This window comes from Cygnus atratus, chromosome 32 (assembly GCF_013377495.2).
Source record: "Cygnus atratus isolate AKBS03 ecotype Queensland, Australia chromosome 32, CAtr_DNAZoo_HiC_assembly, whole genome shotgun sequence".
Taxonomy (NCBI): domain Eukaryota; kingdom Metazoa; phylum Chordata; class Aves; order Anseriformes; family Anatidae; genus Cygnus; species Cygnus atratus.
This window is the reverse complement of record NC_066393.1, coordinates 541275-554769: the sequence shown is the minus strand read 5'-3', so window position 1 is coordinate 554769 and position 13495 is coordinate 541275. Positions and strand designations below refer to the sequence as shown.

The following is a 13495-nucleotide window of genomic DNA, read 5'->3' as shown; positions in this document are numbered from 1 at the left end:
CACTGCCTGGGATGCCTGGATCAACCCACTGACTGAATCCTTGTGGTCTGCAGGCTTTGTACACATGGACGAGCTGGTTGTCTCTGACATGTCCACCTTGATGCCTGGAGCAGAGCAAGTGGAGGCAAAGGAGGCTCACGCTGACGATGCCAGCAAAAAGTGAGCTCAGTTCCTGTGACCATCCCAGACACAAGACTCCAGCTGATGCAGCTCCATCCCAGTGCACAGCCTGGTCACCATTAAGGGCCCTTGACCATCCCTTCTCTACAGAGTGAGATCACCAGAGATTGACCCATTGTCAGCTCCATGCCCACCTCAGCCAGCCACCTGAAGCGATACAGGGCATGAAACACCAGCTGACAGAAATGGTCTGTGTGCAAAAGAGAATTGATGCATAGAAATATTTCAGGTTCCTGCTTTCATTTTTTTTTTCTTGGTGCATTTGTGAAAATAATAATAAAAAATAATTCTGTAACACATAAGCAACATCTTACTTTTTCTTCCTTTTTTTTTTTTTTTTGTTTTTTCTTCAAGCCAATCAGTAGTCAGTGGAGGCTGCAAAGCTTATCCCTGCATACATGCAAGGGCTTGTTTCCATTCACCAGTGAAGCTGAGTAGCTTTGCTAACTCCACCAACTGAAAGCTCAGGTGAGGCATCACATAGACATTTAGAGCCACCTGAGATGTCCTAGGTCTCAGACTCTGGCATGGGACTGTCAAATAGGACAAAGGATCTACAGGTAACTAGATGTGAATCCATGTGGGCAACTAGGCCATGCTGATCTCTTCCTTCTGCTGTATTCCCAAACATTTCTGTATGTTGTCCTTGGAGAGCGGTCTTCTGGGGCCCCTGAGAGCACAGTGCTCTGACACAAGAAGGGCTTGGAAGGTGTGGAGATGGGAGCTAGCCATGCGGAGGGATGCTGGCTGGGGATTTAGGCAGCACAGGTCATAAAAGGAAGTGCTGGGTTCTCCAGTGGCTAGTGATGCAGCCCTTCTCACACAACTCAAAACAGCTGCTTGGAAGCATCAGAGAAAGCCTCAGCATGGGGACTCAGGCTGTGATGGCTATGATGGCTGTGATGAGTTAAAAGCACGAACACCTGGAAGGCAGGGGAGGAGAGGAGGTGAGCAGGAAACAGGATGCCTGCTGAGTCATAGGGACTTAGAAGATGAAGGCTTGGAATGCCCAGAGATGATTTAATCTAAAAAACAGAAGATGACTTTTGTTACAGGTAGGAACACACCTTATTGCAGGCACTTTGAGATGATGGATACATTGGTCCTGCTGTCTGCTAATGAGCAGGATAATGGTCATTACCCTTGTGACCTAGTGACCCTAAAGAGGTCAGGTTAATGGAGAGATCCCTCTCCGGAATGCAGGCAGTCTTTGCAGAATTAGCTTTCCTTTGTTCTTGTTCCTGAAGCTGCAGTTCTCACCCACTTTGACACGGGGTTATCTTTTTCCTAGGAAGCACAGTTCCCTTTTCAGCATTTTCCTGGCATGGTTTAGAAGAGTTCAGCTGCAGGGTCCCCACCCGTGGCTGACTAGTGACCTTGTGCTGCTGCAAAGCTTCCAGTCCTTCATTTGCTCAGCAAAAGAATGATTCTGGAAACTTCCCTGGGTTGCTCCAGTTTAATGTGAGCTGGATACATGACCAGGGTGGTTCAGCTGGCTCTTTGCAGGGGGTTGGGAAGTGAGATAAGGGAGCCCACCAGTGTGGTGGGACTAGTAGTCTGTCCACCACCCAGCAGCTCCTCAGGTTTTAAGTTTGAATCTACAATCAGCCCATCATACAATTTACACACTTTTGTTTAAAGGGTAGCAAGTGAGGGTTAAAAGTGGAATAATGTTCTCTTAATGGTAGAAATGGGATCTAGGCACCTTAGTCTATGAATCTAGAAACACCAAGGCAAGTAAGGGTACCTTGCGAAAAGAAATTCACACACATGCATAGGTCCCCAAAATGTCTGAGCTTGGAGTGTTCAGTTTAGACACATGCACTTTATAGCCTGTCCCCGAAGTCTTTTAGTGTCATCTGCAAATGGGCCTTGGAGTAATCCCAGAACATGCCCTGCTGTCCCAAGATGCTGTCACTTCTCCATAACATTGCCTTCTCTGTGGGGTGATAAATGAGGGAATGGCCCTTTCTAACAGACACACATCTCTGTGGGAGTTTCATTTTTGTGTCTCTTGAGTATCACTGCAGCACGGACCCATGGGAGGCAGCTTCTTCAGGAGGCCCTCTGGGGAGGTTCAGTATGGGGGACACCAAAGGATGATCAGATAAAGGGGAGTTAGTGTCTGGGCAGGCTCAGAATGGGGAGAGTTTTTCTTCATGACCTGCTCCCACATTCCCTGTCCTCTCTCAATTAACCATTTCTGAAGCCATGCAATTGCCAGTATTGGGGTATTTGAACTAAAAAATTAAAGCTGTGAGCTTCCTCTGTCCTTGTTATGGCTGATGGACTTACTCTGGCTCAAACCGTTCCCTGAGATCTCTTCTTTACCTTTATTATTTATACCAGTTTTCAGTAGATTAATTCATTGTTGAAAAGGAGAATGAGAGAATTTGTGTGCTGCAGGTTAGCAAAAGACACCGAGATGCAAAAGCTGGGAAGTACAAGATGAGTCTGTGTTAAAAGCCTTGCAGCAGCTGGGGAGGGCTAACCCTGGAGATGCTGGCACATGCAGAGCTCAACCATATGGAAAGGCTCCATGTGCTCAAGTGCAGATGTCTGTGCTGGACTGCTGCTGGAGTCACTGAGAGTGTCAGCAGAGAAAAATGAACCACATGAGAAGTCCCTGACGGTTTCCCTCATCTCACATTCCAGCCTCTCAGAAAACCATACACACTGCAGTCACGGGGTAATGCTTCTGAGATTGCTTGCTCTTGAATAATGAAGTGATTTCCTGCCATCTAGCTATACATCAATGAAATGCAACAAAAAGGAATTGATAGTACAATATGTCTGGCCTTGAATGTTTTATTTTCCTGGTACACAGCTGCTAACATATTGCCTGAAATCATTGCCTCTGTATGTCGTAGCAGCTAAGGAATCCAAAGAAATGTTGCATACTTTAAGAAAGGTGTCAAGATGAAGACAAGGAGTTTAATTTTGCCATGATACACAACTCTGGATCTACCATGTCTTCTGTTATGCAAGTACTTCTGGTCGCTACGTCCCAGGAAGGATGTACTGGAACTAGAGCAGGTCCAGAGACTGCACAAAGGTCTGTGACTTTCTGGAAGGTAGCGGTGTTGGGGTTGGTCTCTTCTCCCAAGCAACAAGCAATAGCACAAGAGGTAATGGCCTCAAGTTGCACCAGGAGAGGTATGGGTTGGATATTAGGAGAAATTTCTTTACTAAAAGGGTTGTGAGGCATTGCAATAGGCTGCCCAGGGAAGTGGCTGAGTCACCATCCCTGGAGGTATTCAAGAAACGTGTAGATTTAGAACATAGTAGACTTAGAACATGGTTTAGTAGTGGACTTTAGGACTAGGTTAAAGGTTGAACTAGATGATCTTAGAGGTATTTTCTAACCTGAATGATTCTACGATTCTGTGAAGTTCATCCATAATCCAGGTGCCCCAGGACACCCTGTGCTTCTGCTTGCAATCCCCCAAATTAATGCTGGATCCAGGCAGACGACCACCTCACAGCAGTAGCAGAAGTTGCAAAGGATCCTGGCAATGAGATGGTCTGGCTGGTGGAAGCCAAGCGGATGGCACTGCCGCAGAAGAAGCCCCATGTAGGACAGGGGGGGCAGGAGGATTCTGCTGATCATAGAATCATGGAATCATAGAATGGTTTGGATTGGAAAGATTTTAAGATCACCTAGTCCAAACCCCATACAATGGGGAGGGACATTAGATCAGGTTGACCAAAGCCCCATCCAACCTGGCCTTGAACACTTCCAGGGAAGGGGCAAGATGTTGATCTGTGTGCAGGGCCTTGCAAGGTCACACCCCTCTGGGGGCAAAAGGGCAGAAAGAATGGCTCCAGATCATAGAATCATAGAATGGCTTGTGTTGGAAGAGACCTTAAAGATCATCTAATTTCGACTCCCCTGCCACAGGTGGGGACATCTTCCTCTAGACCACATTGCTCAAAGCCCCATTCAACCTGGCCTTAAACACCTCCAGGGATGGGGCATCTACATCTTCTCTGAGCAGCCTGTTCCAGTGCTTCACCATTTACATAATAAAGAATTCCTTCCTAAAATCTAATCTAAACCTACCCTCTCTTAGTTTAAAACCCTTGCCCCTTATCCTATCACTCCACCCCCTGACAAAGAGTCCCTCCCCAGCTTTTCTGCAGGCCCCCTTTAGGTACTGGAAGGCTGCTCTAAGGTCTCCCCAGAGCCTTCTCTTCTCCAGGCTGAACAACCCCAACTCTCTTAGCTTGTCTTCACAGGAGAGGTGCTCCAGCCCCTTGATCATCTCTGTGGGCCTCCTCTGGACTTGTTCTAATAGGTCCATGTCCTTCTTGTGCTGGGGGCCCCAGAACTGGCACATTACTCCAGGTGGGGTCTCACGAGAGCTGAGTAGAGGAGGAGAATCCTTTCCCTTGCCCCTCTGGCCATGCTTCTTTAGATGTATCCCAGGATACAGTTGGCTTTCTGGGCTGCAAGCTCACATTCCCAGCTCATGTTGAGCTTCTTGTCAACCAAAAACCCCAGGTTGTTTTCCTCAGGGGTGCTTTCAATCCATCCTCTGCCTGTAGTTGTGCTTAGGATTGCTCCAGAACAGATGCAGGACCTTGCCTTTGGCCTTGTTGAACCTCATGAGGTTTGCACAGGACCACCTCTCAAGCCTGTCCAGGACCCTCTGGATGGCATCCCTTCCCTTCAGCATGTTGACTGCAACACACAGCTTGGTGTCACTGGCAAACTTGCTCAGTCCCACTGTCCATGCCACGGCCAAAGGTGTTAAAAATCCCAGATGTTTTTAGCATTTGGTATATTTGTAAAAAACAAAACAAACAATCAAACAAAACAACAACAAAAAAACCACCCTAGCTCTCTGTGACATGCTTAGAATTCATGTGTGTCTCCCTGAGAAGGGCTGAAGGCTCTCAGAGGGCAGGAGCTGAATGGATGCAGACCTGGGAGCACTAAGAGGAGGAAGGGCTCTGGTGGGTGCATATGAAGGCATCTGGATGTAGAAAAAGGTTGCAGAGCATCCCACCAAAGAGCACAAGATGCCAGCGTTTAGTCACTTAGTATTCAACAAGGAACATCTCCCCTCACAAGGGGCTGCCTGTTTCTAGGAACAACTTTTTCACAAGCAGAATAATATAAGAGATAAACAAGAGGTTCACAGGAGATTTTTCTTCTGGGACAGTTTCAACTATGTCTTGGGGCTTGGCAGCAGACAGGGACTGCAGAAGGAGCTGGTGTGGGTGCTGCAACAAGGAAGCTTTTTCTTGGCTGTAAAGTGGGACATATGTGTGCAATGAGTCTTGCATGTGTGCCAGATTGCATGAGATCTTGGAAACCCTGCTGCAAAGGCTTAATTATGGACAGACTTGTTTATTGGGTTTCTGTTAGGATGTGAAATTTATGAGCTGCAATATTCACGGGCTGTGATGCAGCAATAGGAAGTGTGGGAAATGTGTGGCTCTGTGTCATGAAAGAAAAACGTCTTGGCAGGGACAGCTCTGTTCATTTGCCAGACAGGAGCTTTTCCAAAAGACACGATGGATAAATGGGGCAAGAGACATCCTTTCATTTCCTTTCAGACAAGCTGCTGCACCTTATATGTTTTAGTCAGGCTAAATTGAGGAGGAAGGGGGAAGGATGGGGTGGGTTATTATAGTATTTGCTGAAAGTCTGAAGTGTAAGCACAGGGAAAGGCTCATGGTGTTGTGCCAAAGCATCCCATGGTTCAGAGATCAGTCAGTAAATTCTCTGAATTCACTTAAACTGAGGGTCAGAATCAATGCAGTGGGGCACCCATAACCTGGGCATGTTTATAACTAAACCTCAGCAGTTCATTTGTGATTTCTGGAACACCCTTATTCTCTATATGATGCTCCCAGAATACAAACTGTATTTTATGTGTCTCTTAGTGTGAGGGGTCAGGTTTTATCAACACAGTTTCTGATAGTGGCCTTGGGGACAGACAGACTTCAGCTGGAGCAATCTCTTCAATGTATGTAAAGGACCTGCCCCTCAGAATTCCTTATTTTGGCAGGGGAAAGGAGACTTGTCCTCCATAAGCACTGTGGGATTTGTCAGGATGGGGTTTACCTTTGGATATCTATACGGTGAGGCAGATCTTACCTTCAGCCTTGAAGAAAGAGATCTGGAGGTGCTGGTCAACAATAAGTTGAAGGTAAGCCAGCAGGGTGCCTGGCAGCCAAGAGGGCAAACATCATTTTGGGATGCTTTTAATACAGCATAGCCAGTTGGTAAAAAAAAAAAAAAAAAAAAAAAGAGGTGATTCTCCTGCTATATTTAGCATTACTGCAAGCTCACTTTGAATATTGTGTGCAGTTTTGGTCTCCACATCAAAAGGATGTGAAGACTGTGTCCAGAGGAGGGCAACAAAGCTGGTAAAAGGGCTGGATGGCATGTCCTGTGAGGAGAGGCTGAGGACACATTTTTTTTGGAGAAAATTCTATTCTATTCAATTCTAATTCTACTCTACTCTACTCTACTCTACTCTAATTCTACTCTACCCCACCCCATCCCACCCCATCCCATCCTATCCCATCCTATCCTATCCTCTGGTTTTCTGAGGGTCTCAGTGAGAAACGAACTCTCCTAGGACATACGTCTCCCCACCTTAGCATCCAGGGCTCCAGGTGAACCACCCACTTTTCCCCCAGCTAGCTTTAATGGGGACCTCAGGGTATGAGCCTAAATGAAGCCCCAGCTTCAAAGACATTTAAATTAAGGGAAATGATTCCCACTCCTTTTCAACAGACCAACATATATGCTTATCCAGGACAATACTGGTTGTTTATTGGAATTCCCTGAACAGCAGGAAGGTTTGGCTTTTCCCAAGGCTTCAAACCTCCACAAGTGAGAGTTGCAAACCCTCCTGCTGCAGGATGAGAGCTGGCTGGAGGGTCAGGGAGGTGGGGATGAAAGGGGGAATCTCTGAGCAGGTAATGCTGCAGCGGAGAGGCCACTTAAACCACTTTGAACTGGAGGGCTCGATCCCAGGGACAGCAGGGAGGAGGGATCAGTGCAGGAGGAGGGATGAGCATGGGACAAACACAGGTCAGAGGAGGGGACTGACCATAGTCTTTCTGGCAGTGGCATCGTCCAGCTCAGCTTGCAGCTCTCACTAGGAAGATAACCTGCCCTAAAACTACTGGCATGGGGTGCTCAGGACATTTTCTGCCCCTGCAGATCACCCTGGCTGGTTATGCTGGAGCAGGGCTCCTCATCTACTTGGCATGCCTCTGTGGTGAGTAGCTCATGCACGGGGGGAAGGTGCATTGTAGTAGACCACGTGCATGGGACAAGAGAGGTCTGTGATATGTAGGAATGGGGGGTCTGGGCTTGCAGACAGACAGGGCAAAGACTCCTTTGACCTGCCAGGCTTTAAAAGGAAGGGAAAATGGCAGATGGGGAAGGAGACCTTATTGGCTGGGTAATTATTTTGGCCTCTGTGCTGTTGCCCTCATGCAGGGTGGTTGGGAAATGTTTGGAGCCTTACCAGCCTGTGACAGTTAAGACCAGAAATTGCATATTTGTGTTGGCCACTTCTTCAGGGCCAGCCTGTATGTTTACAAAGATGGGGCCCAAAGTCCTCTTTCCTCCAGAGCAAACAGGAACAGGCACTTCTACTCCTCTCCACCCCACAGAAAGGAGGTGAGTGGTTGTGCTGCAGGTCCTCTAGCAGGTGGGATGCCGAGTTGCTGTTATTTTTTCCTGCTTCTGCCTACTTCATTTTATGCTCCTTTTTTTCCAAATAACATCCCTTGGCTTTCCAGTCCACCAAAATTCATTATTTCTGTGCACAAAAGGAGAGCTTGCTCTTGCGCATGATGGGCAAAAAAAAATGATCTGTTGTCAGCTCCATATCACAATATATGTACAAATATAATTAAAATACAAGGCTGCACACAGACAGCTCCCTTTGCTGTCTTAGCACAGAAACACAGAATCACAGAATGGTTGAGGTTGGAAGGGACCTCATTTGGTCCAGCTCCTCTGCTCCAGCAGGCACACCTCTGGACAACCTGTGCCTGGGCTTCATCACCTGCACACCACAGATGTTTCCTGACGTTTAGACAGAACCACTTGTCTTCCAGTTTGTGCCCATTGCCTCTTGTCCTGGCACTGGGCACCCCTGAAAAGAGCCCAGCTCCATCTTCTTTGCACCCTTCCGTCAGGGATTTATGGGCATTGATAAGATCCCCTCTGAGCCTTCTATTCTCCAGGCTCTCAGCCTCTCCTCGTAGGAGAGGTGCTCCCTTGATCACCTTGGTGGCCCTCCGTTGGACTCTCGCCAGCATGTCCATGTCTGTCTTGGACTGGGGGCCCAGCACTGGACCCAGCACTCGAGGTGCAGCCTCCCCAGTGCTGAGCAGAGGGGAAGGATCGCCTCTCTTGACCTGTTGGTGATGCTTTGCCTAATGCAACAGCCAGATGACAGCCAATCCCTACGTCCAGAGTTTTCAATCCAGACTGCAGTGTGGTCTTTTTTTGTTCCTGAATTTGTTTGGGAATATCCTGTAAAAATATCCAAAGTCCCTTTGAAGATTAATGTCTTTTATTAGGAAGATGGGATTTGCAGAGCATTTTTTTCTCCTAGATTTTGATTTTTTGGGGTTTGCCTACCAAAGGAGAAGCATGTCGGTGGTGCACATAAACCATAGCTATTTGCAAAGGCCATGTGAAGCTAGCACAGGTAGTGTAGGCTTTCTCAGCTCTTCTGCATAGCACTGTTTCTACATCCCATGCAGAACCAGTTGCATCCCAGAGGGTTCCCCTCCGCTTGCTGGATGGACCGCACCGCTGCGCTGGCCGAGTTGAGGTATACTACAGCAACAGGTGGGGCACGGTGTGCGATGACCACTGGGACCTGAACGATGCCAACGTGGTGTGCCATCAGCTGCACTGTGGCATCGCCTTGTCCACCAGCAGACCTGGCCAGTTCAGGGCGGGGTCTGGCCCCATCTGGCTGGACGATGTCAACTGCACGGGGACGGAGGTGGCGCTTTCCTACTGCAGAGCGAATGACTGGGGGAAGAACAATTGCCACCATGGTGAAGATGCTGGTGTGGTTTGTGCAGGTAACACCCTGAAGAAATTATGGGATGGGAGGACATGGTTAGATGTTTTGTGGTTTATCCCATACAGCACAAGGGCTTGCAGGTTTGGAAACCAGGTTTGGAAACATTATCAGCCGAGGAAATCAGTGTTAATTACACCTTGCAAGGGTCCTGAGATGATGAATCTCCTCTGGGAGATGTGTAGGGGCCTCTTGCACATCCCACCTCTCCAAGACCCTTGTTTTGGCTGAATTTCTGGGGGAAGTGGGCACAGATAGAGATACAGCCACCCATTCTGTTTTGCAGACAGGATCCATGAAACGCATCCCTAGGCAGGGGAAAGGGGCCAGAAGGAGACATCAACTCCTCCTTGCCGCCACCAGTATAATGGATACCAGATCGTTTCCATGCTTTTGCCTCTGGCAATCTGAAATCAGCTTGGGGTGCTGGAGAATGTCCAAAGAAGAGCAACAAAGCTGGTGAAGGGTCTAGAGAGCAAGTATTATGAGGAGCAGCTGAGGGAGCTGGGGTTGTTGAGCTTGGAGAAAAGGAGGCTCAGGGGACACCTTACCTTTCCACAACTACCTCAAAGGAGGTTGTAGTGGGGTGGGAGTCGGTCTCTTCTTCCAAGCAACAAGCAATAGGACAAGTGGAAATAGCCTCAAGTTGCACCACGGGAAGTACAGATTTTCTAATAAGAAAAAAAAATATTTTTATTAGGAAAAAAAAAGAAACAACACTGAAAGGGTTGTGAGGCATTGGAATAGACTGCCCAGGGAAGTGGTTGTCACTATCCCTGGAGGTATTCAAAAAATGTGTAAATGTGGTGGGACCTGGTTTAGTGGTAGACTTGGCAGTGCTAGGTTAACAGTTGGACTCGATGATCTTAGAGGTCTTTTCCAACCTGAATCATTTTGTGATTCTATGATTCTATGTTCAGATGGAACCTGTCGAGTTCCAGTTTGTGTCCATTGCTTCTTTTCTCAGTCCAGAGGTAGCTGCATGTTAGCGATTACTGGGTGCAGCCAGCAAATGTGGTAGAGTGCAGAATGGTCATGCTGTATCTTGCAGTGCCCCAAGGAGGGGCAGGAGAGGTTTAGGTTGGATATTAGGAAAAACTTCTTTACTGAAAGGGTTGTTAGGCATTGGAATGGGCTGCCCAGGGAAGTGGTTGAGTCACCATCCCTGAAGGTCTTTAAAAGACATTTAGATGTACAGCTTAGTGATATGGTTTAGTGGAGGACCTGTTGGTGTTAGGTCAGAGGTTGGACTAGGTGATTTTGGAGGTCTTTTCCAACCTAGATGATTCTGTGATTCTGAGAAATGAGGGACAAGGGGGTTTTCAAGATACATCTCCTGTGCTTCTCGTAGAGTCAGCCAGCCACCACCAGGACTCCAGCGCTGGTTCCGCAGGGCTGCGCCTGGTCAACGGCCCGAACCGCTGTGCTGGGAGAGTGGAGCTGCTGTATGATCATGAGTGGGGAACCGTGTGTGATGATGACTGGAGCTTCACAGATGCCAAAGTCGTGTGTCGGCAGCTGGGCTGTGGGACGGCGGTCTCAGCTTATAGCTCAGCATACTTTGGCCAGGGAACAGGCCCCATTTGGCTAGACAACGTTCAGTGCAGTGGGACAGAAGCTGCTCTGTCTGAATGCCAGGCCAGGCCATGGGGAGTCAATAACTGTGACCACGGAGAAGATGCTGGAGTTGTGTGTGCAGGTAACCACTGATAGATAATATCAGGCTTGGTATCAGGAGAAGTTCAGTGGAGGATGCCTTGCTCCAAGGACTAATACCACTTTGACAGCTTTAGCCAAGGGTGAAAGGGTGACCTCGTCCCCTCTCTTTTCTTCTGTAATGCACTCCTTAGAATACCGGTTGTCTTCTGCAAAGTAAGGAGCAGTAGTGATGACGAGGGGTAGGTAGCACACAAAAAGCATGCTAGTGTGGGCAACAAAAGCGTGCACCAAGGACAGAGGGAGAGCACAGGACTGGGTGGCAGAGTTGCTCCCCAGCAAGTTCCCAAGCCATTGTGCTATAGGGACCAGCAGCTTATAACCTCATGGGCAAAAGTGAGGAGTCCTGGGGCCTTTTTGAAGAAAGGAAAGTAGCAAGGGAGTCTTCAGGAAGCTTTGGAGGTTGCTGGAGTCACCAAGCCAATACTATGGGTTCCTGGACCCATGAAAACCAGATTGCAGCAGCTTACGAGGGCGGTTTGCTTGTACTCACATTGAACATTCATGGGCTTTGAGGTCACACAGTTGGTCCATCTACATACCTCAGCAGATTTGCATGGACATGAGAGCCCTCCTGAGCAAAACACCGGGGAGTACCACCTCGGGAAGGTGCTGAGGGCACGGGTGGCATGCGGACGTGCTTGTAGATCAGGTCTGATGCTCCTTTTCTCTCTCACCCCTCTGCCACCAGAAGGCACAGCTGTCAATATACCGGCTCAGCTGCGCCTGCAGAATGGCCCCAGCCGCTGTGCAGGAAGAGTGGAGGTGCTCCACGACCATCAGTGGGGGACAGTGTGTGATGACGGCTGGAGCCTAAGCGAGGCCACAGTGGTGTGCCGACAGCTGAGTTGCGGGACGGCAGTCTCAGCTCCGGTTCTGGCTCACTTTGGGCCAGGGTCTGGCCGTGTCTGGCTGGATAACGTGAACTGCACCGGGGCTGAAGCCGCCCTCTCTGAGTGCCACGCCAGGCCTTGGGGATCCAACGACTGTGACCATGGGGAGGATGCTGGTGTGGTGTGCTCAGGTGAGCTGTGTTCATAAGTACTGTGTAGTTCAGGTGCAACCTGATCATGTCCTCAAAAGCCAGAAATGGGGGCCTTTTCCACACCCTGTTGAAAAAAAAAATAATAAAAAAATAATCAGAGAACGGTGTGAATGCCACACCAGGTGATGCTATTCCCTGTGCAAGACCTTAGGAAGGTTTTTGGCGGAAAGAAGCACAGCTAGAGAGCCATTCTCCTACCCCTTTCTGACTCCTCTAGCTGCATAAACTCATCTGTCAGTGCCTCCTACCACTTTTTATAGTGACTATTGTTCCCAGTACCCTTTGTTGGGCACTGAATCCCAAGCTCTGTAGCTGTGGTCCCTTTTTTTCTGAGCTTAGAATCTTTGTCAATGTAGCACATTTCCCAGACCTCTTGAAAGGATGTTCTAGTTTTTCCATGGCTTAATACATTTCAAAGCCTGTCTGGAGCTGATGGTCAGGTATGAATGTGCACCTTGCTCCCTCCTCAGACATGGACACGTCAAGGCACCATGTGCTGCGGCTGGTGAATGGATCGAACAGCTGCATTGGGAGAGTTGAGGTTCTTCACGACCAGAAGTGGGGAACTGTGTGTGATGACACGTGGGACATAAACGATGCTGCAGTTGTGTGCAGGGAGCTGGGCTGCGGGACGGCAATGTCAGCACCAGGCTCAGCTCATTTTGGGCAAGGGTCGGACCCCATCTGGCTGGACAATGTGCACTGCGTGGGGACAGAGTCCACCTTTGCGGAGTGTCGGCTGAAAAGCTGGGGAGAGCACAACTGTGGCCACAGTGAGGATGCCGGTGTGGTGTGCTCAGGTAAATCCACAAGGACCAGGGTGGGCCATCCAGGACAGGCTGAGTTAATTCCTGTCCACTCGATGTGGGGTTGGATGCCAAAGCTGCCCTGCCCAAGACCTCATCCCCTCTGCTCTCCGCTGCAGGCACCAACCCCTTGCAGCTGCGGGTTAAGGATGGTCCGGGTCCCTGCTCAGGGCACGTGGAGGTGCTGTACAACGCCACCTGGTACGGTGTCTGTGACAGTGACTGGAGCTTGCTGGAGGCGCAGGTGGTCTGCAAGCAGCTGGGCTGTGGACCGGCACAGTCTGCCCCCATCGGAGGCCAGTTCAGCCCAGGGCGTGGCCACACCTTACTGGAAGGGCTTAGCTGCCGGGGCTCTGAGACTCTGCTCCTGGAGTGCCAGCAGAGAAATATGGGTCCGGGGCAGTGCAAACACGGCTTTGCAGCTGGGGTGGTGTGTACAGAGATGGAAGGTGAGTGCCAAGATCCTCTGTTGTCCTACTGCAGATGGCACCGCTCTGCCTGCACTAGTGGCCAACCTGGTGTCTAGGACAGGCAGAGCCATGTAGCCACTGCAGTGAAAACACACCATGGGGTAACGCTCCTGTCTCTGTGCCAGTCTTAGCAGAAGTGCTGCCAGAAACCTCCCTGACAGAAACCATTAGATGAACAGGATGGAGGCACCTGGAAGAAAA

At 49.2% G+C, this 13495-nt stretch overlaps 1 protein-coding gene across 1 annotated transcript in view; it reads left to right on the top strand.

Annotated features, from left to right (window-relative positions):
* LOC118259887 (deleted in malignant brain tumors 1 protein-like) overlaps positions 1-13495 on the top strand; it is a 46014-nt gene that overhangs the window by 9781 nt on the left and 22738 nt on the right. The window contains 6 exon segments of the mRNA XM_035569745.2: positions 8929-9258; positions 10014-10017; positions 10637-10956; positions 11668-11997; positions 12489-12838; positions 12916-13273. Coding sequence (XP_035425638.2) covers positions 8929-9258; positions 10014-10017; positions 10637-10956; positions 11668-11997; positions 12489-12838; positions 12916-13273 — 1692 coding nt within the window.